The sequence below is a fragment of the Amphichorda felina genome (genome assembly GCF_050947745.1).
Source record: "Amphichorda felina strain 45539 chromosome Unknown scaffold_1, whole genome shotgun sequence".
Lineage (NCBI taxonomy): Eukaryota > Fungi > Ascomycota > Sordariomycetes > Hypocreales > Bionectriaceae > Amphichorda > Amphichorda felina.
In genome coordinates, this window is record NW_028145049.1 from 1,866,932 (window position 1) to 1,892,408 (window position 25,477).

The following is a 25,477-nucleotide window of genomic DNA, read 5'->3' on the forward strand; positions in this document are numbered from 1 at the left end:
ATCGCGTCCCGCAAGACGTGATATTCTCAAAGCCCACAGTCCTACAGAGAGGACATAACTTGTTTGAATCAATGGTCCGTTCAAGGACAATCCCACTGAAAAGCCCACTAGAAGCCCTCAGTCCCACGTTTAGTCAAACGAGATCTTGGTGCCGGAGAAGCCAGCACCACCGCCACGGCCACCACCGAAGCCACCACGGGGGCCGCCACGGCCGCCGCCACGGCCACCGAAACCACCACGGCCACGGCCACCACCGCGGCCACCACCGAAGCCTCCACGACCACCACCACGGCCGCCATCCTGGGGAGGACGCTGGCTGGCAAAGTCCAGACGGACGCTGCGGGTGTTGCGGCCGTTGCCGATGGACGCACCATTCAGCTGCTCGAAAGCAGCCTTGGCATCCTCGACGGAGCCGAAAGAGACGTAACCGAAACCCTTGAGGCTGCCGGACTCACTATTATAATTGTTAGCCACCTTGATTGCGTGAAGGGTGTAAGGGATGATGGTACTCACGGGTCAGTAGGCAGGCGCACGCTGGTGACCTCGCGGACCTCGGTGAAGAAGCCGCGGACGATGTCCTGGTCGACATCGAAGGGAAGGTTGCCGACGAAGAGAGTGTCGGACTCGGGGCTGACGCTGTCGCCGTGCTTCTTAGCGCGGTCGGCGGCGCGGTTCTGGGGGTTGGCATCACCACGGGGAGCGGCGTAGTCGAGGTTGATGGCACGGTTGTCGATCATCTGGCCATTCATGGCCTCAAAGGCCTTGGTAGCAGACTCGGTGTCAGCAAAGTCGACGTAGCCGAAGCCCTTGCTGCGTCCGGTCTGGCGGTCGGAGACGACGCGAGCACTGGTGAGACCCTCGAAATCCTTGAAAGCCTCGTACAGGGCGTCGTCATCGACGTTCCAGCTCAGGCTGCCAGCAAACAGGGTGCTGGCAGCATTGGGGTTGTCGGTCTTGCCACGCTTAGGAGCCTCGCTGATCTCCTCCTCGGCCTTGCGCTTCTTGGAGGCAGGGGCGGGAGCCTCGGCCTCCTCGGACTCAGAAGCATCAGAGTCGCTGGAATCGTCCGAGTCGTCGGAGTCCTCAGTAGAGTCCTTGGAGATGTTAGAAAAGTCCACTTGGGTTTGGGAAGTCAAAGTTCACATACCTTGGACTCGGCCTCAGCAGGCTTCTCCTCGCTCTCCTCAGAGTCAGAGTCGGAGTCAGAAGAGTCAGAGGAGTCCGAAGACTCGTCAGCCTTAGCAGCAGCCTTGGCCTTGCCGTTGGTCTTGGCAGCACCGTTGGTCTTAGCCTTGGCATCAGACTCAGACTCGCTGGAGTCAGAGTCGGACTCAGCGTCGGACTCAGCGTCGGAGTCGGACTCAGACTCGGAAGAAGACTCAGCAGCCTTGGCCTTGGCCTTGCCGTTAGTAGCGGCCTTCTTCTTGGTATCCTTCTCAGACTCAGAGTCAGAGGAGTCGGAGCTGGCAGAGTCCTCGGACTCGGACTCGCTCTCAGACTCGGAAGACTCAGACTCAGGCTCGGGGGCCTTCTTCTTGCTCTTCTTCTCCTCCTTGTCCTTGCCAGCCTTCTTGACGGCCTTGGCAACGTCCTTGGACTTGGACTTGGGAGTCTGCGACGGCTTGGTGACGCCGGCGCTCTTCACAGCGGGCTCGGCGGCAACCACCTTCTTGCTCTCCTTGGTCTTGGACTTGGCCATTGTGATAGAATGTGAATGGGGGTGAGGGATAAATAGAAGGAGATTGGCTACCAGGGGAAAATTTGAAGCGGTAACCACGAGACGAAAGGTGTAGGAAGATGGAAGGGTAGGAAAATCTAGGACCCTGCGTCGGTTTTAAGGTGGGTGGTTGGGGGACCAGTCCAAACCAAGTTTTTTTTTCCCTTTTTTTTTTTGCGCCGGTCAAAAGGTGGGGCTTCCGAAGGCGGTGTGTCACCACAGGAGGTACGTACCTTCACCTGCAGTTCACGCCTGATCAATCAGGACACAACTATTGGTTCTTGGTGGTACAGCCGAAGCTCGAGGCGACCACAACGAAGCCGTCAAGAGGTCCTCACCGTCCGCCGTCGCCGCACCTCGCCATCGACTACCCCTGACGAAGTCTCAATCCGACTATAGGAGGGCACCCCGAATACGCCGTCACCATGCCGACCCCCGAATCCGAGAGCTTCAAGAGTATGAAGCCGACGGTGCCGCCCACCTTCAACGGAGTTGCCTACGACGACTCCAAGGCCTTCAAGGCTGCCGAGGATGCCATTATCCGCGAGCAGTGGGTCGGCGCCATGATGATCCGCCTCACTGGTGAAGAGTTGGGCAAGTGCTACATGCGCGAGGGTGTGAACCACCTGGAGAACTGCGGTCATCTGCGAGGTGAGGCCAATTGCCGACGAGGATGATGCCGGGTGGAAATGCTGACTTTCCGGGACAGAGCGATATCTTCAGCTTCTGGCGACGAAAAAGATCAAGGGCACCAAGTTCCTTCAGCAGAACTACATCACGCAGCAAGACCAGGAGATCGATCTTGAGGCCAAGGTCCACCCCATCAACAAGATCGCCAAGCTCAGGGAGGACCCCAAGGCTGCCAGGCCTCAATGAAGGTTTTCTGGGATAGAGAAGGAACAGGATATTGGCTCAACGAATGCCTGCAAGACTAGGTAGGGTCGCGGCTGGGAGCTCGAATTGGATGTACATAGAGAAACGGATGCATCATGGGTATGTCGCTTTGGCGGGCACTGTGGCTGTTGCCCTGTACGATTGAGTGACGCTAGGCACAATGGAATCATTTGAACTGTACCATTTGATTGACTGCGTAATTGGCTTTTCACAGCTTCCTTGTTCTACTCCTGCATCCCTCGTGTTGTTCCGGACCATACCATGGCCAAATACCGCGAGGCTGCGACATCTAGTAATGCTCGCCTCTGATTGGCCACTCTCCACGCAGCACCTTTGAAATTTCACGACCCAAATCCCCGACCTCAAGCCTAGGACCCTTTGATCCTCGTCCCACGACCACACGACAAAACACCACACCTCTCCGCCCATCATGTTCTGCACGCGGTGTCTCCGCACCACGCTGGTGCGGCGGCAGGTGCCTCTCATACGGCACCTCTCGACAACGGCGCCCCTGCGCTCGGCCGAGCCCCAGCTCTCGACGCCCGTCACCGCGCCTGGCGAGCAGCGCAAGGAGCCCAGCGCGCCGCGCTCCATCTGCGCCGAGGGCACCGTCATGGCGGGCCTCAACTACCTCAAGGACGGCAAAGACCCCGTGGCGATGAAGGATGAGGAGTACCCGGAGTGGCTGTGGGAGTGCCTGGACGTGATGAAGAAGGCCGGCAGCGCGGAGGAGGACATTGGAGACGAATTCTGTACGCCATGACTCCGCCCCCTCCCCCCGCACATATTCCCGTTCTGGACTTCGTGATTGCTAACACCCGAGGAAGCCAAATCGAAGAAGGAGCGCAAGCAGGCGGCCAAGCGCAAGAGGGCCCTGGAAGCTAAGCTCCTGGCCGAGGGCAACATCGATGCCCTGGCGCCCAAGGTGCCCCTTCACGAGCAGTCGATCAACCTGCACGACAAGGAGGACGGCCCGATAGACTACAACATTGAGGCGGTGCAGGAGCGGAAATCACTGAAGCGGGCCATGCGCATCAACCGGAAGGCCAAGATCAAGGAGGCCAACTACCTCAAGTCGATGTAAGGGGAGGCTACCCCGGTTAGCTGTGTACATTATCTACGGACCATTTGTATCAATTATAGCAATTTTCATCAACCATTGCCAATTTTCTCTGAGCATTAGACTGCACAGCCGTACGCGTATGATCCTCGGCTGACGGCATCATTTATTGGGGAAAGAGCTAGCAGCCCTGGACTACGGATATTAATGTAAACGCGTTGAATTCAGTTCTAGGGTCCCCTGGACAGAGGCTACCCAAGGTCTCCTACTCCGAGATATGTCTTCTATCGATCCATAGCCACGCCGCTTCCTAACAACACCGCCATAGACCGGTCGAAGGCACAGCCTGCTACACGCACTCTCTTACACCCCCCCTGGCCACTACCATGTACATCGTCCCGTTATCACAAAGCGTTCAAGTCCAAGGGCACGCTGCTTCCACGTCCAGCCCGGTATTTTCTCGGGCGGTTGACAAAATCCCTAGGTTTGGGGAACAAACTCTCGTCCTTGAATTGCCAGCGGGAGTCGTTCACCACGAATCTAGCACCGCCGCCGCCTCCACCGCCAGGGCCACCGCTCCGGCCTAGGGAGTGCGAGTTGTTTGGTGAGTGGCTAGGAGACCTGGACCCATTGGCGGTGAGAGTATAGGAGCTGGGATCAAGCATTGTCTGCCGCAGAGACGAGCCCCGGGACCTAGTGGGGACAGGCTCTGGGGTGGGCGAGCTTGGTTTCGGCGGTGACGGGGCAGAGGAAGGTGGAGGAGGCGGTGGCGCCGGTGGTGCAGCACTAGGAGCAGGAGATGTATGACCAGCGGCTGCTCTAATAGCCGCCTGAGCAGCCAGAGTGGCCGAGGACTGCGAAGCTGGTGGGGGTGGTGGCGGCGGGGGCGGTTGGGATCGGGGAGCAGGCGAATTATTTGGCTTGGGAGGAGCTGAAGACGGAGGAGGGGGAGGAGGCGCGGCCGGGGCGGCGGACGGGGGTGGCGGAGGAGGAGCCGAGGGAGTCGGGGCGGAGGACGTTGGCGGAGGGGGCGGGGGAGCAGGCGGCGCCGGCGCTGAGGTGGCCGCAGAGAGCCCGGATGGTTTGCGAGATGTAGGTAGAGGTGGAGGTTTCTTGCCAATTGGTGGTGGAGGGGGCTTCTTCGCAGCTAGGGGTTTCGGCGCGGAGCCAGGAGGAGGGATAGGTGGCCCCCTTCCAGGAATGGCCGGGGCGCTGGAAGCAGGTGGTCTCGGTGCCGACACGACTGGAGGCTTAGGTGCCGAAGAGCTGTTGGACGGCTCGCCAGGGTCCGAGAGGTATGAGGAGCCCGAATTTGCCCCAGTATCGACGCCACCCCTACTCTTCTTGAGCTTGGGCATTCCGCCAGCAAACAGCCCACCCAGTTGAGGGGCCGAGTCCATGCCCGAGGCCGTCGTCTGGTTCGATCCCTGGTCACTGTTGCTCCGAGCTCTATTACTGGGGACAGGAGGTGCCAGACCGCCCGGAGGTTTGGGCGCGCCGCCTATACCAGCCATACCAGGGACAGGAGGAGCGCCACCGACTGGAGGACCCGATGACGAGGATCCTTTGCCAACCACGGGAGCCGATCGGTCGTTCGTAACAGCCTTTTTCAAGGACTTTCCCTTGTGGATGTCGGAGAGAAGCGCTCCCTTTCGAATGTCAGCATGAGCTCGATACGCATTCCATCATGGAAAGAAACGCACCCGGTTTGCGCCAGCCGGAGGTCGCGCGGGTAGTCCCCCGGGAGGCGGTGGTGGTGGTGGAGGAGGACCGCCCCCGCCTGGCGGGAGAGGAGGCGGAGGGGGAGGTGGGGGAGGCATGGCGAGGTCGATCTATATCCCCAATGCTGCGGTCGGTGGGCAGGCGACGGTATCGTCAAGTATCGCGTCAAGTATCGCCTGCGGGAGCTCCGGGCGTTGAACAAGATAGAGGGCGCCGGAGCGCCAACACCGGAGATGTGTTCTTCCTAGGGAACTTCCTGGGGAAGCTTCGTGGTGGCTTCGTCGGCCCGTTTGGCTGTGTATCTCAGCGATGGACGAGGAGGAAGAGGATTGGTGTGCGAGGTTGGATGTTCTTGGGAGGTTTCGGTTTCGTCATCTTGGCCCGGTGTTGCCTGCGCCTCATCAGGGAGTCGTGTCAAGGCAGGTCCACAGTTCAAACATGCCCCGCTTTAACAGCCATCGCAGGCCTGGGCGACAGAATTATATAGGGACTGGTCTATTTCTTTACTGGAGATACTAGCAGCCCAGAAGTGTAAACTTTGCAAGAAAAGTCAGTTCAGCTAAATAAAAGTATGTAGGGCCTGCAATTTACAGTTTAAATTTTCTTACTATCTCTTTCTATCTTGGAATACTGCAACCCAGACTCTGCCATTAATCCCTACATAATTATGTCGCTCACGCCCTAACAGGCACCGACTTCTCGACCCACCTCAGATTTCAACGTCGCCGAAATCTCCTTGATCAGCGCCGCTCTCCAGGCCCGAACCAATTGTGCCTGCCAGTCCACCAGCCTCCTCTGCTACAACCTCTGGCCTGCTGCCCCTGCAGTCTACAATGCCCTCAAATGCCATGCGACGCCTGACACCCCGGCAGCTTGGCTCCGTATGCCAGCGATGCGCCGCCGTCCCAGCGCAGGCTACCCACGAACCACTGGCAGCCCGAGCACTCCGAGCCTCATCACGAGGCGCCGTCCAGAACGCCAATGCCAGCTACTATAGGTCCTCGGGTGCACGGTGGCTGGCTACTGCTTCTGCCGCCCAGGCCGAGGAGCCACCCGTAACGACCCCGGAGACGAAACTCGCGAGGGCGCTCCGACCAACAACAGACCCAGGCCAGCTGGCATCCGCCGCGGTGGACAGCTACACCAAGTTCACGACCATTGTGAATAATGCCCCGGACAAGGACGCGACGGCCGCGGCCCTGCAGTCCTGCCTGCATGCCGCCAGCTCCCTGCACCCTCACCTGAGGAAGGCCGAGAGCCAGGCCAAGGCGTCCGCTTCGCGCCTCGCCCTCCTAGGCGCCGAGCGGGCCGGCACCAGCTTCCAGATCGACTCACAGATCCAGACGGCCAACAACCGGATATCCCAGGCTGCCTACAACATCATCACGCACCCTAATGTTGAGATGACCCCCGACATCCTCGAGCTGTACGTCCACACGCAGGCACAGCTGGGGCGCCCCGAGTCGCTCCCATCCGTCCTGGAGCTGTACGCCCACAAGGCCAGGCCCGTCGTCAAGGACGGCAAGGTCCAGTACGTCGCACAGAACCCCAACGCGGCCGTCAAGGCCATCGAGAAGCCCGTGGCGGACCTGGCGCTGCAGACAGCGATTGACGCGCGGAATCTCGACGCCGCGCTGGGCATCACCGAGAAGGCCTTTTGCGTCAAGGCCTTCAAGCGACAGAAGCTGATCAAGAGGACCACGGCGCCGGCTATGGCGCTTGCCTCGCTGCCCTTTGGCATCCTGGGCCTGGGCACGGCGTACGCCAACTACTGGCAGAACACGATGGACGTCACGACAGCGACGGGCATCGGTGTGGCTGGCATCTCGGGGTACTTTCTCGTCACTGGGTCGCTGGGCATGATTGCCAAGCTCAGCCACAAGGACCAGATGAAGCGGGTGACGTGGATTCCGGGAACGCCCCTGCGGTACAGGTGGATGAGGGAGGAGGAGCGAGAGGCCCTGGACAAGATTGCCTGTTCCTGGGGCTTCAAGGAGACCTGGAGGCATGGCGAGGAGACGGGCCCCGAGTGGGAGGGTCTGCGGGAGTACATGGGGTACAGGCAGATGATTCTGGATCGAGTAGAGTTCATGGAGGGCATGAACTAGATTTCCTTTTGTCATTCTAGTGTATAATATCGCAATCCTGTACAAGAAAGAGGGGGCAGGCGAGCCCAAGCCACCTGGAATATCGGAACATTCGAAGAAGCGAAGAAGAAGAAGAGAGTTTCCCCACCGCAGCGTCCCGGCCCTCTATCGACCACGGACGGTGAGTTCATCAGGGGTTCCCAAAGGCCGAGTTCCTCGCTCATCGTCTGCTTAAGCTTTTGTTTCTGCTTACATTGGCGGCGCCATCCACCTGCGACGTGTCGTCCCGAGCCCCGTTTAGAGTTCTGTCGTCGAAGCACGTCAACCGTGGCTGGAAAGGCATACTCGCGTTTCCAATATTATAAAGTTCCTTGGTTCCGATGGTTTTTGCGCACTCTTCAAACTGTCTAAGTTATATCCGTCGTAACCACTCCGGGAAGTCCCATCCACGCTGTTAGACTACGGTCCTTCGCTCGTTCAGTACCACCATCTTCTCCCCCCCCCTTTCTTGCTCCTCTTCTCGTTCGTTTTCCACCCCCCTGAGTAACCCACCGACACGATGGAACTCGCACAGATCGAGCAGACCGAGTCTAAGAATGCCGTGGCGGCCGACGAAGAAGCAGTCGCGACACCTGCCACGGACTCGACAATGAACGACATGGCCCCCACGCTGCCACCGGCGGCCCCACGCGTCGCCCTCGTCGACGGATGCCGCGTCGTGGGCCTCAGCGAGGAGGATGAGGCCTTCTACAGCACCTTCACGGCCGTCCAGCGCCGCAGGGTCAGGCTCAAGACGGATCTGCGCCTGCTGCCCGTGCTGTGCATCCTCTACCTCTTCGCCCAGCTGGACCGCACCAACATTGCCAACGCCAAGATCGAGGGCTTCAAGGAGGACACCCACCTGACGGACAAGCAGTACAACATTGTCCTGGCCATCTTCTTTGTGCCCTACTGTCTCCTCGGTAAGATCAACCCCCCTCCCCCCCGGGGGGATATGATATGCGAATAGGGGAGAGGAGAGCTGACAGCCCACTCCCCCAGAGGTCCCGAGTAACATGCTGCTCAAGAATCTGCAGCGGCCGTCGCTCTATATCTCGTTCCTCGTGTGCGCATGGGGCATCGTCATGACCTGCCACGGGGCGGCTCAGAGCTTTGCTGGCGTCCTCTCCCTGAGGTTGCTGCTCGGCATCTTCGAGTAAGTCTCTGCCGCGTTTGGTATTGAGAGGTCCCTGGCCAGAACAGAACCCCCCCTTTTTCCTAACAGGCAAAAATTAGGTCGGGATTCTTCCCCGCGGCCATGTACATCTGCAGCCAGTGGTACCAGCGCCACGAGCTGGCCTTCCGCCTGTCGCTCTTCATGGCCGTGGCATCGCTGTCGGGTGCCTTCTCCAGCTTCCTCGCAGCTGGGATCGCCAAGCTGGGCGGCGTGGGGGGTGTCGAGCCCTGGCGCTGGATCTTCCTCCTCGAGGGCGCCGCGACGGTGGTGCTGGGCGTCATGACCCTGTTCTTCCTCGTCGATTCGCCGAGGCGGTCCGGCAAGTGGCTCGAGCCGGGCGAGATCCGCTACCTCGAGATCATGAACTTCATCAAGGACGGCGGCAGGACCGAGGCCAGCTCGGCCCCGTCCAAGCTGCAGGACCTAAAGTCGGTGGCGCTAGACTGGCGGTACTGGGCGTTTGGCCTGGTGCTTCACAACGTCGGCGCCTGCGGCTACGGTAAGAAGGACCGCCTCGGCCTCTAGAAGCCAAGTGTTGTCGCTGACTATAGTATATATGATAGGCCTCAAGTTTGCCGTGCCGTCCATCATCCGCGGCATGGGCTACTCGCGCACCCACTCGCAGCTGATGAGCGCCATCCCGTACATCTTCGGCACCATCTCGGCCGTGGGCGTGTCCTTCGCGTCCGACATGACGGCCAAGCGGTCCCTATTCATGGCGGGAGGTCTCGGCAGCATCGCCGTGGGCTTCGCCATCATCCTGGCCGTCGTCAATACGCTCGAGGACAAGACGGAGGGCGTCGTCGCGGGCATGTGCTTCGTCACCTGCGGCGTGTTCCCCATGGCGCCCATCAGCGGAAGCTGGGTCTCCAACAACTTTGGCACCTCGGGCCGCCGCGCCGTCGGCCTGGCCTTTGTCATGGGCATCGGCAGCCTGGGCGGCCTGACGGGGTCCTTCATGTACGACGAGGGTGACTCGCCGCGCTTCCACCTGGCCTTTGGGCTCTCTCTGGGCTTTGCCACGATGGGGCTGCTGCTCGTTGCCGGTCTCGTCTTTTCGTATTGGAGGGCGAATAGGAAGAGGGATCAGATGGTGGAGGCAGATATTAGGGCCAAGTACACCGAGACGCAGCTGGTGGAAATGGGGGACAAGTCGCCCTTGTTCCGCTACATGTTGTAGATTAACATAGAAGCACATAGCAGATTGTGAGTATATATATAGAACGCCATTACAAAGGGCCAGTCATTACCGTCGTCTATCCATGTTCCGTCTTGGGGGGCCGTGTGCAGCCATACTAGTAAAGTATAAATATATAACATGGCAGCCGTATATTAGTGGCTGGGTATCATATCGCCCCCCCCCCCTTATGTCTATATCATCACATTTCCGTCATGTCTACGCGTGTTTGGCGTCCCGTTTACCATACGTAACATCACACCGCATCGTTTTCCGAATCGCCCCTGAATCACTACTCGCATCCTCCTTCACCGGCATCGAACTGAGGATGTATTCCTCGCTTTCTGAGTCATGATGTCGCCCAACAATCGAACTGATCCGTTCGCATCGCTTCGGCCCATCATATGGCCTCCACCCGCTATCACCACCGCTGCCGCTGCCGCTCCCACACCCACTGCTGCTGTTGTTTGTCTGTGATTGCCTGCTGGACTTGTACTTGTGTGAGACCGATGCGTCCGTGAACCAGGAGGCGCTGGCAAAGGCAGAGGGAAATAATAGAACAAGTGGCTTGCGGCACATTGGTAGGCATGCGCAGATTATAGCCACGTTTTGCTCGATCATGGTCCACAACGTCGAAGCGATGTCATCTTGGAGACTTCTATTAGCACACCAAGACTGGATGACAAAATCAATAAGGGGTCGCACATGTAACATCGGGCGTTGTAGTTGAGAAGTCGATGGTCGTAGAACGAAGTATGGACGTAATAGTAACGCTTGTAATCAATGTCAGCCCCGAGCACAAACAGTTTTCAGCAGTATCTGTGAGCTTACAATCCTCCCAGGGCAAAGACGATGATGAGGGCCCTCTTCTGGTTTACGGTGAGGTTGCTAGCCCAGATGGGCTGCATCGGTAGCAGCAGGATCAACACGTCCGTGGCAATCGAGAAGCCCGCGTTGGCGTACCAGTTCTTGGTCAGATTGATACATTCCGGATGCACCGACTTGTCCCATGCGCCGCGGATGGGAGTGCACTGCCAGATGGAGGATGAAGTGGTCGCCACCATGTATGCGAGAATAACCCCCATAAGGGTGTAGCAGCAGATGCGGAACCAGCGCTGAAGAAAGATCCGCAGGTACAGCAGGAGGATAGACGACTTTGTGAGGTTGATGGTAATTTTGTAGAAGATCTGGGCCACGTAGAACAGCTCGAGTGCCATTAGTCTATTGTCGGTGGATAGGTTGTATATGTGCTGTCCGAACCCGTAGTCGCAAGCGAGCATCATGAGCACCTGGACGGCGAGCACGCAAATCTTCAGATTCCCTATTAGATGACCCCAGAGCCACGTTGGCACCGGTCGTTGGAGACTTACAAAGGACACGACCGCAGTCCAGTCATCCCAGCCCAGGCCAGACCTCCAGTGCAGGCGACTCCATAGTCGAATAGCGACGAAGACGGGCGTCACTGCAAAGAAAACAATGCAAGGCACGCGGACCTGGTGCGCATTGGTCTCTCCTGAGGTGTTGCCAGTGATGTCCATGGGAGATGATCTGTGTAAAAACCTAGATCCTCAAGTACATCACGCTGGGTGAGGGAGAGTATAACGACTGGTTCGCGGGTTTGGATCAGGCAGGCTATATGCGCCGTGGGACTCGGGGTATCTACATACTGCTGCGTACTATGTATGTGAGCACTCGTAGTTGCAGTGGCCCGAGGCGATTCGGGTGGCAGGGATAGGATACGGACTTGTATTAGAGGGTGTCCTGAGCCCTCAGAAGTTCGGTCTCCAACAGGCATGTGGCTGTCTGAGACATATTGATTCTCGCGAGGCTCAGTAAGAGCTCTTTCTGGACCCCTCTGGCTCATGGCACAATGTACGGAGTACTTCAAATGTACCGTATTCTTCTTCATTTGCGGTGATCGTCCGAGGAGTTTACCCCGTTGGTATCAAGGGCCAAGGCCGCATATCGCCGCCATGCGTACAATCAACATCACTGGTGGATGAGATTCCTCTTTAGTCATCGAGTGGTGTCTGCCATGGTTACTAGGTATGTAACGTGCAATGCTGTCTTTTTCCGGCAGGCCACAATGGTTGTGAGTTGGAAAGTTCCATATTGCACCACTTGCCTAAGAGGGAGAGTGGAAACCAGCCTTGCGGGCCCCTAAGGGTCCGTCTTGGTAAAGATCGCCAGATCGTGGATGAAGAGTTGAAGACCAGGGACAATTGACAAGGATGAGGGTTGTAATATCGTCATTATTTTCTCCGGCCACCATCGGGCTTCCAGCACCGTATGTACTAGGATGGGCCGACGGGACGTGGCGGCTCATTCTGAATTTTCAACCCTGCTTGAATATGTTCAGCTCATGAGCAAGGACTTGGAACCACGACTGCGACCCACCCCCTTTTTACCATAACGAGTAGATGTAGCCTCTGTCTGGCATTAGAGTTGAAACCGCTTGGCAGTGATGGGGCGGCGTCCTGATCGACCTGAAGGATGCGAAGGTTAAGTGATATTAGGTCTGGGAGGGGTGGGCCAGCGCACCACTGATAAAACCGCCGATCTCGACTTAGACACACATATAGGACGAGGAACAACAAGGGAATTGATGATAACGATGAGCATGATGGTGGTGATGATGATGACAGTGACGATATCTAATGGCTAAGGTCCAGCTTAGGTACCTATGCTTGGGCCCGCTGCCCAGCGCCCAAGGCCTCCTTCCAATGCTCCTTCCTTCCGACTTGTACCACCAATACACGGACCTCATGGAAGGAACAACCATACTGACACATCAGATCATTATTATGGCAACTGCAACCTGGAGACGGGAAGTCGGAGACAGACCCTCTTCAGATCCCCACCAGCCTACCAGAGCTAAGTGGGAGAACGTTTACATCAAGTTCTCACCTGGGGCTTGGAGGTTCCCTGTCTGCGCTCAACACCACTTGGATTGTATCCTACCGCGAATGGTGGCTCGAGCCTCCTCCCTGAGGGGTCTTGGTTGGACGGAGCGGGCGGAGCGGGCACGGCTGCTTGTGAACCCAGTAGCTGGCCACCATCCCCTTGGCCTGGTGGTCCGCGACGTGGCATATGAGCTCCCACCAGCCGTACACGTTCGCAGTCATGAACAAGGCCATCATCTCGCCAGAATTCACCGCTTTTGATACAACTGTCAGCCTGGGTTGCGCCATGGCTCAAGGGCGAGGGAGCAAGGGCGGAAAGGGGAGGGAGCACTTACAGGCGGAAGCCGAGTTCATCCCCAGGGGATGCTGAAAGTTGTTCCCGTGCATATGGAAGACGTGCGAGTCGGCGCCCATTCCGAACAGGTACCAGATCACGGGGTCGTCCAGGCACATTTGGAAGGGCGGATTGTTGGCAAAGATGTATCCGTTGATGGCGTAGAACTCGGGGGCTTCCATCTCGCTCATATGGCCCGAGCCCAGCAGATTCGGCAGCTGCGGCTTCCAGATAGACGAGTTGCCCAGGTTCCGGCCGCTCAAGGTATCCGGGTAGCCACTCTCGCCCCTGTGGGAGGCGTTGCGTGCTTTAGCATTAATGGCAGACATGAAGGAGTTGGACTCGTCGTAACCCATGTACAGAATGGGGAATTCCCGGTACGATTCCATGGTCGGCTTCATCATGCCGCGCTGATAGACAATCTGGGGACCAAACATGCCCGCATTCATGTCCTCCTGAAAGCTCACGTACGAGTGGTAGGACCAAGCATCGCTCGGCTGACCAGCCGGCGGCGCCGAAGCCTCGTTAACAAGCCACTTGTACACGTAGCAGCCTCCAGGGGCGACTGCATCGCCAACGTTGAAGCCCGAAGTCTGGCCTGGGGCAGTATTATTCGCGTAGACTGAGCCCTCGTTGTCCTTGGAATAGGCAAGGCCCATGCTGTGCAAAGAGGCATAGTTGGAGGAGAGGCGGTTCACAAAGAGGATCTCAATCATGTCGCCAACCTCGGAGCGCAAAGTCGGGCCCATGATGCCCTGGAATGGAGGTTGGGCCACGCGGGTCTTGAAGCTGGCATCGGTGTACCCTCTGTATATAGCCTTCTTCCACTTGGTCCCAGGCTTGACAAAGCCGGCCTTCTCAGCCCGCGGGGAGACGTTGAATGGCACGCCCATCCAGTTGTCCCAGCCTGTAGGGGCATAGTCCCAGGTGTGCTCCTCGGCAGCGATATAGTAGCGGCGAACGTTGCCGCTGAAGTGGAAGTCAGACGGGGTGGGCCTGGGAAGGGCGCCGTTCATGGAGGAAGCACAAGGGGGGCCGCTCACACGTCCCGCCAACGCCGTGGCGACTGAAAGAGACAAGGACAAGAGCATGAGGCGGAAGACTCGTGGGAGCTCCATGGTAGCTAGGGCTTTGGTGGTTTCTCCAGGTTTCTCTCGGGGTTGGTCGTCCTCGTCTGTCTGGCGGAAGCTGCAAGATGGGATACGGCAATCATCACCGCCGTATTATGTCCTATAATATTCTCGGCATGCGTCCGTTACATTCCGTCGGGGGCGCATCGTGTCGACTACGGGAGACGCCATTCCCATGGCGTCCCCCTAGGCCATCGTCGGCTTCAAGCTAGCCACACCCAGCAAGGTGAGCGAGGTGAGAGCAGGCTGTCAGCCGGGCCAATCTAGAACTCAACATTTCAAGTACACAATCCCAGGTTTCTTCCTGCAGCAGGAAGAGAAAGAGTCTGGCGTACAGTGGACAGTTGGTTGGCAGGTATTGTGTAGGTACTAGTGTGGCTTGACCCAAGCTGTCAACGGCGTAATTGGGTTTTGGTACCTGGCATGCCTGTTGCCCTCACCTTGCTTTACCTCCCAGTCTCCCCTAAATCCCCCCCCCCTCTCTCGCTCACCATCTCCACCCACCTCGGCCACCCTCTATCCTCCACCTTCAATTGACCGAAGAGGCAGCTGAGAGATCCCTGTACTATTAGCTGTAAATGATCCGACGGGAACCATCAATCATGCAGAACCAACGCAAAGGACATTCGGCCGGCAGGCTCCCCGATTCGAGGTCCCCCAGAACTCCTGGCCCAGGCCCCAATTGACCCCCAGGCATATGGGAGCCTCTGTTTCTGACCGGCTTGCCTGCACGTCCAAGTTGCAGTCATTACGGGCATGTGTAACATCAGTCATCACGGGTTGACGCAGGGTCTCCTCTACTCCTCCATGATTTCTTCCCAACGGCACAGTCGCTCGCTGCAGTCTCTCTCTGTCGCCCAGCCGCCCAGTCACCCTTACTCCGCGACACGCAATTGAGGTGACCAGAGTGCCTGCCAGACCTCGCCTCTCCTCAGACACGTCAGCTGATCGACCCCGGCCTCGCCTTTGCCATTTCCATTGTCACCGCCGTCGCCATGCGATTCTCGCTGCTCTCTGCCCTCGCCGGAGGCCTCCTCTCTGCCAGCTTGGCCGTCGCCCAGGCTACAGGCTCCATCGACGAGGGGCCCTTCCCCGAAGACCTCAATGGCTCCAATTTCACCTACCAATGGCCCGTCAAGCTCTTCAAGTTCAGCAGCCAGCTCCAGGACCTGGAGATGGCCTTCATGGACGTCCCGCCCCAGAATGCCAGCGTGGACGGGGACACCAAGACGGCCGTCCTGCTCCACGGCAAGAACTTTTGCGCCCCGACCTGGGTCACCACCATCAACGTCCTGACCGCCTCCGGATACCGCGTCATTGCCCCCGACCAGATCGGCTTCTGCAAGAGCTCCAAGCCCGCCGACTACCAGTACAGCCTCCACCAGATGGTCTGGAACACGCGCGGCCTGCTCGACACGCTCGGCGTCGAAAAGGCCACCGTCATCGGCCACTCCATGGGCGGCATGATGGCCACGCGCTTCGGCCTGCAGCACCCGGACTATGTCGATAGGCTGGTCATCATCAACGCCATCGGCCTCGAGGACTACGTCGGCAAGGGCGTCCCCTACATCGGCATCGAGCAGTCCGTGGACCAGGAGGCCGCCTCCGACTACGAGTCCATCCGCGCCTACCAGCAGGAGATGTACTACGTCGGCCAGTGGAAGCCCGAGTACGACGTCTGGGTCAACATGTCAGCCAACATCTACCACGGCTCCCAGCGCGAGTCCTTTGTGCGCGCCCAGGCCCGCGTCGTCGACCTGGTCCTGACGGGGCCCGTGGCGCCGCACTTCGAGGCCCTCCAGCCCCGGACCCTGCTCATGATTGGCGAGAAGGACAGGACGGCCATTGGCGCCCAGTGGTCGCCCCCCGAGGTCGCCGAGAAGCTGGGCCACTTTGACGAGCTCGGCCCGGAGGTCCTCAGCAGGCTGCCCAACGGCGAGCTAATCCGCTTCCCCGAGCTGGGCCATGCGCCGCAAATCTCCAACTCGAACGAGTTCCACCTAAGGCTGCTGAAGTGGTTGCTCGAGTAAGGGTTGGTATCTAGTGTAGTATGACCGTAAATAAAAGGCCAATGCATTGGTATTATCGCACACGTCCGACATGGAATCCGCCCCTGTCTAGCCCTCCCCGAAGCAGTATTCTGCAGATCCAGATAGATCCGGTCAGCTGGTCCGTAGTTCGTGTTTCAGAGCACTGGAGACGGCATCAATTCACACATTTGGGGTGATCCCGGTGATCCGGTAAGACAGAGGTGACGTTTGGATAGCATTATAATGGCATGAATTTGATATGTATCAATCAGGGCCTCTCCTTGTTCCTGTATGCGGAATGCTATTCTCCATGATCGAGCCGTAGAACCACCGCTGGGCTCGGCCCCAATTTCTACTGGCCACCGACCACTTGCCCATGCTCCTATTCATGCCCATCTTGCTGAACACAATGTCCATCCCAGAGGTTTCCCAAAGACCTATGTGCACCCGATAAACAGGGTTACCATATTCCATGGGAAACACCCTGAAAACAAGATATTGTCGTTAAAAACTTGTCAACAGCACCCTGATGTTATTTATACCGCCAGAATGTTCACCTCAAGACTTGTATTTGTCTTCTCTGTCAAGCATCCCTCCTGGAATATAGCACACCCAGAATAGCCAGTCTACCCCAGATCCAAGACCCAACGGTATTGAGTAGAGGAAGATGTAGACCGAGCCAGACCCCTGATCAGAAAACCCCAACCATCACCATGGCCGCTGGACATCCCACCCCTACAGCCGGAGAGCCCCTTCCCAAACTCTCCTCTCTCATCACCTACTCCCTCGTCCTGCCCTCCCTCGACCCCGAAACGGGGCTCAACATCTTTCCACGTCTCCCGGAAATCGATGAGGAGGAGAATGGCGCTGGTGACACATCCAGCAGCTCAGAATCAGCCTTCACCTCCAACCCCACAGCCCCTATCGAGCAGACCACCACCGGCCACAGCAACAGCAACAACAGCAACAACAGCAACAGGAGAAAGCATAGCTTCTCCGGCCGCCTTACAGGCAGCATCTGGAGCCTCTTCTCTAGCAGCCCGCCCTCTACCTACCCACCAGCCACGCCACCGTCCTCCGCGGAGCCCTCCGCAGAGCCCTCCTCGCCCCCGCGGCAGCCCATGCGGCGCAGGAACACGCTCAGCGGGGGCCACGTCTACTGCCGGCACACGTGGGACGGTAAGTGCAAGTGTCTGGCCATCTTGGCTCTCGATGGGGGGGACTATTGCGCGGCGTGCTGGGAGGGGCGGTGCCTGGGGACGAGTGCATTGGGGGCGAAGGGAAGTGGTAAGGGGGGTACGTAAGTGGCTTCGACTCCTGTCCAGGGAGGCGTATGTTAGTTGTAGCAATAAGTTCGAATGAGAGGTGGCGCTGCAACAGTAGCGGAACACCTTTTCCTTTGTCCTTCACAGCAATCAATGATATAACAGCTTGGTGAGAAAAGAGCAAAATGGTATCTTCAAATTGTGTCGGGAGAAATGGAACAACCATCTCGCAAGATCTCGCGACGCCGCATTGTAAGTGTTAACGGTACAGGGAAGTAAAAAGAGCAAGGGGAAATCGCCAGATGACATCTTTCTCCAAACCTCATCATCATCCACAATATAATAGTTTCATCGCTTCGTCATGCCTAAATAATAATGAAAACACCGTCGCTCATATGCTCCCGCTTGTTTTTCTTCGTTCTATCCAGTGACCCTTCTGACCCAAAGTGTACCCGACTCATACTCGGCGTCCCTGTCCTGGCGCTTGTACGCTCGGTGCAGCTTCAGGCCGAGATCGTACTCTTGCTGCTGGATCTCTGCAAGCTCCTCCCTGAGCTTTTCCACCTTCTTCTTCTCGTCCTCTCGCCTCCGTAGGACCTCGGCACTTGCCAAAAGTCTGTCTGGCGGCATGAGTTCCGTCATCTGCTTGATGCTCTTGGTGATGTTGTTGCGCCGATGGGCCAGGCTCGAGAGCTTGGCATTGAGAACCACCACCCGGTCCTTAGACTCTACCATCTCGGGCGGTGCTGGAGGCAGGGCCTTGCTCGTGGAGGAGATGGACGTCGAGCGGCCGTTCCTGCTCAGGTCGGTATCGCCGCGGGGCTGCATCTTATCTAACCCCAAGCCAGTCGAGGGGTTGGAAACGTACGCCGACTTGAGGGAAATGACGAGAGGCTCATCCTCGGAAGAGTGAGGGACATCATTCCCGCGAAGTGGTGGTCTCTTGCGATCCATCATGGAAACAACCGGCGGTACCTCGGGCACAGGGGGTCGGTCTTCTTCATCGGATGGACGGGGAGAGCCAGCAGCGGATGTCGCGTACGTGGTGATGCTGAATCGCGAAGACGGTTGTACCCAGTTATCATCGGGGGCACGGGGGTTCGGTGAAGTCATGGTGGCGGGGAATGGGGAAGCTCCTAGGCCTTGCGCACCTGGCTGAGTTGAATAGATGGAGCTAGAGGTCGAGGGATGAACAGCATGGGAGGGCGCAGGGGCTTGGCTTGGTGGCGGAGGCTTCCTCTTGATAGCCCTTTCAGGGTCGGGGACGCTCAGATGAGGGACAGCGGGAGTGTTTTGGGATCGCGGAGCTGTTATTTGAGACTGGGAAGCTGGGGGTGACTGAGCGGGAGGGCTGGGGTAAGCCCGCGCGGACTGTGCAGCACTGTTTGTCGCAGATCCAGTGTCTGCAAGTGCCTGCCCTCTAGGCTCTGGTGTTTGACCCGATCGTGAAGGCATGATTTTCCGCACGGCGGCTGCAGCCGATGACCCGTGTGAGGTTTCAGCATCCCGCGAGTTAGTGGGCTGACCGCTTCGCGCCTGGGTATCTTTTGTGCGCTCAGCCCTCCTGCTGCTCTTCGGTGGTATAGCCAGAGGAGCCACATTCTTATTATCACTAACCGGGTCGACCAGAGTTTGTCGTCCACTTGCGCCATTCCAGGCTGGCCGAGACTCTATGGGCTCGGGCTTGCTCCTCCCAAGCTGGCGCAGGCGGTGGCCAATCGACGGAGATGGGGTTCGCGATTGATGGCTGTTGGCTGAAGTAATCGTGGTTGAAATGCCGTACCTCGGGCCCTCGTCCATGGGCGCTCCGAAAGTAGGGGTGAGGCGGCCGCCAGCCGGGTCCTGCCAGCCCATAGAATTATTGGGGAAAGAAGCCGAGCTTGTTATGGGAGGTGTTTCTCTGCCCTGGGGTTGCTGGTTTGGGCGACAAGGCTTGGCCCCTGCCACCGGCGCGGCGTCCTGCTGCTTGCGCCGCTCGCGACGCATCATAGGAATGCTCGTCTTGGGATGCTGCCCACTGGCATGTCGCCCGTGTGCCTGTGGCGAGGGAATTTTGGAGGGCGTCTGGCGAGGTGCCACCGGTCCCGCCGGTCCCTGTGGTGGGCGCGGACCGCCCGCTAACATTCGCTGCTGAGCCATATCTTCGTCATCCTCCATGGGCGATACGTCATGGTCCCAGTGCCTGCAGGGGAACATTAGCACTTCTTCCGTGGACCTTGACAGCGGCAAATCGCACTCACCTGAGCTGTGCAGAGTTCATCTCGGGAGAGCTCGGCGGGGAGACTCCCTGTGCGTCGGTGTTTCGACGCCCGTAGGTGTACATCTTCCCGAGCGGCGAAGGAGTCGCGATTGAGCGAGAAATGGTGTGCGGAGCTTCGCTCTCGTGGCGCGCGTGCTTGGCCTGAGGTAGGTTGTCGTCCCTATCGTTTGTTGGACGCCAGCCGGACTCGCTCTGGAAGCGACGTCGATGTGGGTTTATCTGTGGCTGAGCTTGCGCATTCACATCTGAGCTGAGGGCGGGCCTGACCAGTAACAGCAGTCAGCAATTATGTGCGGAGAGGCGCGCGGGCGGTGCGTGAGGCGCGACTTACAAATGATCCCTCGAGCCGGAGAGAGGCGTATGGCTGGGGCTGGGGACCGTCTTCCCGCGGTATATCTCGTAACGATACGGCCCGTTGCTTTCAGCGGCGACGTCGTTGAGGCGGCTGTCGAAGGTTGCCTGCCAGAACTTCCTGTCCTGGTCGAGGTCGGGCGGGGGAGCCTCGTCAGAATCGGAGTCGAGGTCAAAAAAGCGACGCTGGCGACGGCGATGACGCTTATTGTTCTTGTTGTTGTGACGAGGCAAGAGTTCGGCAGGCGTCTGGATGAGAGTGGTGGTGGTGGTGTTGGCGGCTGTCTGGAGGCGGTTCCACATGGCTGCTGAAGTTGGAGGGGCTCCAGGGCGCAGGCTCTGAGTGACGCTTCCGTTTCGAATCCTGCCAGGTATGTGCGTTGCCAGCTGGTGGCCAGCTGACTGGATGACAGCTGGACGGGGTGCCAAGTTTAATGGCCAGAGCCTTGTAATGGGCGCGATGAATGGCTGGCTATTCGAATGCCTGCCTGATGGAGGGCTGAGCTGTTGCTTATAAGGCGGGTAAAAATACTACAAGGCAATGTAGGTAATAAATAACCTTGAAAACGAGTGAGGGTCTGGCAACGAGCGCTCTGGGCCAGCAGGGTCGGTGGCAGACGGAATTACCTATTACGTATCCGCACTTGCATCAGACAAATGAATTGGAGGGATCAAAAAGAGAGAAGGGAAGGAACTGTCGTCGACTTCTTATGAACCAACCTGACGCTGAGCAGCACAGGTGGCAGGCGCAGTGCAAGCGCCTACTGCGTACTGACAGGTTGACAGGAGCTCGCAGGAGTGTCAAGGGCAGGCACTAACGCAGTTCCTGCACCAACCCGACGATCACCACTTCCCCAGGACGAGTAGGTAAGTAAGTATTGACTGGCCTTCAGTCGCAAAATGCAAAGGAAATTTACAGATGCAACCCTGGCATCCAGTCCTTTATTTCTAGTACTCGTACGCATCCGGCGTGCGGCTGTCCTTCCGCATCCGGCGGTGAAGTTGCCGTGACAGCTTGCAAAAGTTGCAAGAGCCTGTGATGACCTGTGATGGCCTGTGATAGCTCGTGACGGGCAAACCTGCATCGAACTCGACTATCCCGTGCAGTTGCGAGTTTGGGACAATGGTGGCCACCGCAAGCCACACCACCACAGGTCCGTCTTCCGAGGCACAGCAACAGTGAAAGGGAGGGGGCTTTAAGCCTCTGACAACGGTGAAGCAGCCACTTGGCCTTGTCAAGTCGTTTGACTCGTTTCATCGAAGCCGGGTCTGCGCTCCTGGAGCTCTTGGGAAGTTGCGCCTTTGGGGGGCTGAAGGGTCCAGGTCCCCCTGCTGGGCATGAAACAAACGGAGATGCACGGACCATGTTGTCATTTTTGGAACAGGTTTCGAATTTAGAATCTCGCATGCCTCGACGATCAGGGCACTGGGCACCCACCTCCTTGATCTGTGCCATCGCAGGCACGAGGAACACAAGGCCATTACATGGGAATTACAACATGTGGCGGCGTCGCATCCAACGGCCATGACGCCTACAGCCAATCCCCCAGCGGCGTCTCCCCCGCCTTGATCCCCGCCACCTCGACGCTGTACGCCCACAGCGCCTTTCTCCGGGCCTCATCTTTAGCCGCCTTGCCCACATCGGCCTTGTCCGTGCCATTGAGGTACAGCGCCTCGCCCGGCGGCACGTCAATGTCAAAGCACGCCCTCACCGCATCCCCGCCCGTCTTCCACGGCGTCCTCAGCATGCCGTTGGGGTTCCAGCGTACCGCGAGTGCCCCCATCAGCCCCAACGCGTACTGCATCATGAATACTCCCTTGAGAAAGCCGGCTCTGCGCGCAATGGGGGACGCCATGGCGCCCGGGTCGAGTCCCACGACGGCAATGCCCTTCAGCACCGGATCCTGCGCAAGGCGGTTGCCCAGTTCCTGGCTTTTGCGTATGGGCAGTCGTGTCAGCTAATTACCTGCACATGGTGCTATTCTCAGGATCATGGATGCATGCTGACGTACTGGAGCATGGTGGCACAGAGCTTACTTGCGCCGTAGCGGCGCATTCCAGAATACGTCGAGTCGTCTTGTGGGGTGCTCCATTTCCCTGTAGCCAGCTCCTCAGCCCCGGGAAACAGGTCGCGCCACTTGGGGTCGCCGTAGGGCGCGTGTCCCGGGTTCTCGTTGCGCTTATCGTCCACGCTGCATGGCGGCTGTCAGATCTTACTCGCTGGCGCTCTGACGTAAGACTCACTCGTGTGACCAGCTTCCGACAATGAGGATGCGTCCGTTCTCTTTGTCCATGCTCTGGAGAAGGAGCAGGCAGAGGATGAAGTTGGCAAGGTAGTTGACCTGCCAATTCATCTCGTAGCCATCCTCGCTCATGTACTGCGCTCATCAGCGTTAATAGCAATTTCAGCCATAAGAGTCAGAGCACCAACCATGGCGTCACCACCGTCCTGGTATCCAGCATTGAAGATCAAAGCTCGGATGGGTGGGAGCTGGCCCCCGGCGACCTGGCGGTTGATGTGGGCAGCGGTCTTGCGCACGCTGGCGATGGAGCCCAGGTCCATCTCGAGGGTCTGGTTCTTGTGCGAAGCGGGCGCGCTCTGAAGCGCCTTGGCCAGCTGCGTAGCCGAAGCGGTCTTGCGGACAGTGTAGATGCCAGTATAGTTGGAAGCCAGGTCTGGACGCTGGACGATGTGGCCGACGATGGCGGAGCCGAGGGCGCCATTGGCGCCGGTGACGATGATTGTGCCTTTCGTAGCCATGGCGAAGAGATGCAGTTAGGTGCACAGTTGTTTGAAATGACGAGTTCTGGGTAAGAGGGCTGGTCACGGATATTATATCTGTTGGTGGTAGTATTGGCGTATTGGCGTAACCTTGAAGCCATTCTCCCTTGACCAGCACGGGTCTCCTCATCTGTTAGTGCTCGCGTCCGGGGTCCCGCCATTTCGGGCGTACCATCGGCTTAAGCACTAACATCCTGGGAAATTGGCACAGTTGATATCCGTACTGTTCCCCCGACAGTGCTCACCCCAGATGCAACCCCTCCGGTGCGATCCCTTCCTAGCTTGGATCGTCACTTCTTGGCGTGTCATCAATCACATTTTATGGTAGGTATTACTATTTTCAATGTGTTCGACGTCATTCAAATGCTAGTTACATGGCTAACTCTACTAGTAGAAGAGCTCGACAGCGTCAAAGACAAAGTTGGGGCTCAGATAGGCATCCCCCGAGCTGCCCGAGATGACCTCGATAGTGATGGTGTTGGCGCCGGCCATCAGCGTCCCCGCGGGGATGGCCACGTCGTACACGTTGCCGCGGCCGCGGTACGCACCACGCGTGACTCCGCGCGAGTCGATGGCCGTGGGCGCTCCGAAGCTCTGCGTGTAGCCGTTGACGGAGACGCTGGGCCGGCCGCCCGCAAAGGCCAGCGTCGTTCCCACGCGCAGCACCGCCTCGCCTCCGACGGCCGCGTCGAGGCTCAGATTGATGGTGACGGGGCTGTTGACGGCCTTGAAGAGGGCCATGGGGAAGTCGCCCACGGAGCTGCTGCCCACGCTGAAGGTCACGGGGCCCCAGCTGGCCATGCGCGAGTCGCTCGGGTGCATGCGCAGCTGGCTGGCGGCGTTGCGGAAGCCCGTCGGCTGGCCGTCCCAGTCGCCGATCCGGAAGACGGTGGTGTGGTCGCCGGTGACAATGTCGGACTGGGCGGCGATGTTGGCCGATGCGGTGCCGCCGGCCGCGACGCTGACCTGCTGCGTGGCGACGCTGAGCTCGCCCTGGTACAGGACCATGGTGTAGGTGCCGGGCATCATGGCGGGCGAGGTGAATGCGCCGGAGCTGCTGGCGTAGGTCCAGTACTGGTAGTCGGCATTGTACCAGTGGACGACGGTCGCGAACGCCGTGTCGGTGCCGCTGGCGGTGCCGCTCACGGTGCCCCGGCTGCTGTCGGGGACGTATCCCGAGATGCCCAGGTCGGCCCAGAAGCTGAAGTCGACCTCTTTCTGCTTGGGGATGCCGGAGCGGGTGAAGGCCAGGGCGTAGGGCCCATGGAAGCCCTGGCGCCAGTCCTCGGTCTGGGTATGGAACGAGTTCATATAGAAGGTCAGGGACCCATAGGCGCCGCCGTTGTTGGTGTTGATGTCGCGGAAGAAGGGCCCGCCGGAGCTCGTCTCGAAGGAGCGGGACGGGTGGGTGACGAAGCTGACGTGGACGTCGCCAGCCGAGTTGGTGAAGCCGTAGACGTCGTTGTCGATGAAGCGCTCGGACGAGTAAAACTTGGAGCGGGTCTGGCCGTTGACGAGGAAGACGTCGGAGCCCTCAATGGCCTCGCCGTTGACCGTGTTGGAGACATCGCCAAACGGGAACTCGACGGGGAGCTTGGCCGAGTCGACGCGCACAATGTACCGCGTCTCGCCGACAGCGGGCTGCGAGGCCGTGTCGGTGGCCATGTGGATGGCGTCGGAGCCCGACGCGAAGACATAGTAGTGGGTGAGGTCAAAGTTGCTGTTGCTGGCCACGACGGTGAAGACAATGTACTGGTCTATTTTCTTATGGTCAGCTCTGGGTGGAAAGACCGAGGTGCTACTAGTACGCACCGTTGACGATCTTGTATGACACGGATGCCGATCCCAGGCCGGAGCCGATGTGCGACGTCTGCGAGCCGTACTGATACTCGGTGCCCCTGTACTTTAGCGAGGTGATGGAGCCGTCGCCACGGGCAATGCTGACGACGAAGCCGTTGGAGCTCCCCGAGTCTGCGACGTAGGCGCTATCCGTCTCTGTGACGCCAAAGGCGGCCAAGACGGGGGCGGCTGATGCCAGCAAGGCTGAGATGATGTACTTGGCGAACATGGCTAAGTGCTATTACTTGGTACGGTAGCTGCTGCGGTCAGAGGACTAGCTATCTGCAGATCCCCCCTCCAGCTGTCGCCTGGCCGCGGACCCTGCTGATCTTTATCCTCCTCCCCAGCTGTTTCCTCTGTTTCGGATTGGAGGATTATTGTCAGGTATGCCGGCCGTCGACCCCAAACAACGGGACGGACGCCATTTCCCTTTCTCGTCGATGAATTACCCCGGGCTCTGGCAACTCCCGAAGCAGATGGACTGCCGGCATTTTATTTTTACATGCTAGGAGTCCCCAGGAATTAGTGGCTGCCAAGGAGGTTGCCGCTTTTCCCGGGGGAGGGATTCATATATATCTGATGCGGAGGCCATGTTCCGAGGCTGAAGTGGTCGCTTCAGGTGATGCCGCATTATACGCGCCTCTGCAAGTGGCCATTGGCGCGCATGATTGCCAACGATTGAAAGCGGTAATAGTAACCAATGTGATATT

General features: G+C 58.5%; 12 protein-coding genes across 12 annotated transcripts; 6 read left to right on the forward strand and 6 right to left on the reverse strand.

Annotated features, from left to right (window-relative positions):
• Positions 1-129: 129 nt before the first annotated feature.
• On the reverse strand, positions 130-1,699 carry NSR1_1 (uncharacterized protein; the record flags this gene model as incomplete). The annotated part of the gene is made up of 3 exons (XM_083190099.1): positions 130-454; positions 514-1,094; positions 1,148-1,699. The coding sequence occupies 3 exons, from the start codon at positions 1,697-1,699 to the stop codon at positions 130-132; spliced, it is 1,458 nt and encodes a 485-aa protein (XP_083053958.1).
• Positions 1,700-2,142: 443 nt separating this feature from the next.
• ACO1O0_000602 (uncharacterized protein) lies at positions 2,143-2,593 on the forward strand (the record flags this gene model as incomplete). Its single annotated transcript, XM_083190100.1, has 2 exons — positions 2,143-2,368; positions 2,427-2,593. The coding sequence occupies 2 exons, from the start codon at positions 2,143-2,145 to the stop codon at positions 2,591-2,593; spliced, it is 393 nt and encodes a 130-aa protein (XP_083053959.1).
• Positions 2,594-3,041: 448 nt separating this feature from the next.
• On the forward strand, positions 3,042-3,695 carry ACO1O0_000603 (mitochondrial 54S ribosomal protein mL54; the record flags this gene model as incomplete). Its single annotated transcript, XM_083190101.1, has 2 exons — positions 3,042-3,363; positions 3,439-3,695. 2 exons carry the CDS (start codon positions 3,042-3,044, stop codon positions 3,693-3,695), a joined length of 579 nt encoding a protein of 192 aa, XP_083053960.1.
• Positions 3,696-6,226: 2,531 nt separating this feature from the next.
• ACO1O0_000604 (uncharacterized protein) lies at positions 6,227-7,501 on the forward strand (the record flags this gene model as incomplete). The annotated part of the gene is made up of 1 exon (XM_083190102.1): positions 6,227-7,501. One exon carries the CDS (start codon positions 6,227-6,229, stop codon positions 7,499-7,501), a length of 1,275 nt encoding a protein of 424 aa, XP_083053961.1.
• A 538-nt stretch (positions 7,502-8,039) lies between these two features.
• Positions 8,040-9,876, forward strand: ACO1O0_000605 (uncharacterized protein; the record flags this gene model as incomplete). The annotated part of the gene is made up of 4 exons (XM_083190103.1): positions 8,040-8,442; positions 8,522-8,675; positions 8,756-9,195; positions 9,260-9,876. 4 exons carry the CDS (start codon positions 8,040-8,042, stop codon positions 9,874-9,876), a joined length of 1,614 nt encoding a protein of 537 aa, XP_083053962.1.
• An 824-nt stretch (positions 9,877-10,700) lies between these two features.
• On the reverse strand, positions 10,701-11,411 carry ACO1O0_000606 (uncharacterized protein; the record flags this gene model as incomplete). The annotated part of the gene is made up of 2 exons (XM_083190104.1): positions 10,701-11,183; positions 11,244-11,411. 2 exons carry the CDS (start codon positions 11,409-11,411, stop codon positions 10,701-10,703), a joined length of 651 nt encoding a protein of 216 aa, XP_083053963.1.
• Positions 11,412-12,830: 1,419 nt separating this feature from the next.
• Positions 12,831-14,126, reverse strand: ACO1O0_000607 (uncharacterized protein; the record flags this gene model as incomplete). The annotated part of the gene is made up of 2 exons (XM_083190105.1): positions 12,831-13,042; positions 13,112-14,126. 2 exons carry the CDS (start codon positions 14,124-14,126, stop codon positions 12,831-12,833), a joined length of 1,227 nt encoding a protein of 408 aa, XP_083053964.1.
• A 1,109-nt stretch (positions 14,127-15,235) lies between these two features.
• Positions 15,236-16,270, forward strand: ACO1O0_000608 (alpha/beta fold hydrolase; the record flags this gene model as incomplete). Its single annotated transcript, XM_083190106.1, has 1 exon — positions 15,236-16,270. One exon carries the CDS (start codon positions 15,236-15,238, stop codon positions 16,268-16,270), a length of 1,035 nt encoding a protein of 344 aa, XP_083053965.1.
• Positions 16,271-16,983: 713 nt separating this feature from the next.
• On the forward strand, positions 16,984-17,574 carry ACO1O0_000609 (uncharacterized protein; the record flags this gene model as incomplete). The annotated part of the gene is made up of 1 exon (XM_083190107.1): positions 16,984-17,574. The coding sequence occupies one exon, from the start codon at positions 16,984-16,986 to the stop codon at positions 17,572-17,574; it is 591 nt and encodes a 196-aa protein (XP_083053966.1).
• Positions 17,575-17,955: 381 nt separating this feature from the next.
• ACO1O0_000610 (uncharacterized protein) lies at positions 17,956-20,449 on the reverse strand (the record flags this gene model as incomplete). Its single annotated transcript, XM_083190108.1, has 3 exons — positions 17,956-19,717; positions 19,776-20,057; positions 20,127-20,449. The coding sequence occupies 3 exons, from the start codon at positions 20,447-20,449 to the stop codon at positions 17,956-17,958; spliced, it is 2,367 nt and encodes a 788-aa protein (XP_083053967.1).
• A 1,229-nt stretch (positions 20,450-21,678) lies between these two features.
• On the reverse strand, positions 21,679-22,907 carry ACO1O0_000611 (uncharacterized protein; the record flags this gene model as incomplete). Its single annotated transcript, XM_083190109.1, has 4 exons — positions 21,679-22,078; positions 22,159-22,338; positions 22,391-22,524; positions 22,578-22,907. 4 exons carry the CDS (start codon positions 22,905-22,907, stop codon positions 21,679-21,681), a joined length of 1,044 nt encoding a protein of 347 aa, XP_083053968.1.
• A 408-nt stretch (positions 22,908-23,315) lies between these two features.
• Positions 23,316-24,996, reverse strand: ACO1O0_000612 (Rhamnogalacturonase B, N-terminal-domain-containing protein; the record flags this gene model as incomplete). Its single annotated transcript, XM_083190110.1, has 2 exons — positions 23,316-24,685; positions 24,741-24,996. 2 exons carry the CDS (start codon positions 24,994-24,996, stop codon positions 23,316-23,318), a joined length of 1,626 nt encoding a protein of 541 aa, XP_083053969.1.
• Between the last annotated feature and the right edge of the window lie 481 nt (positions 24,997-25,477).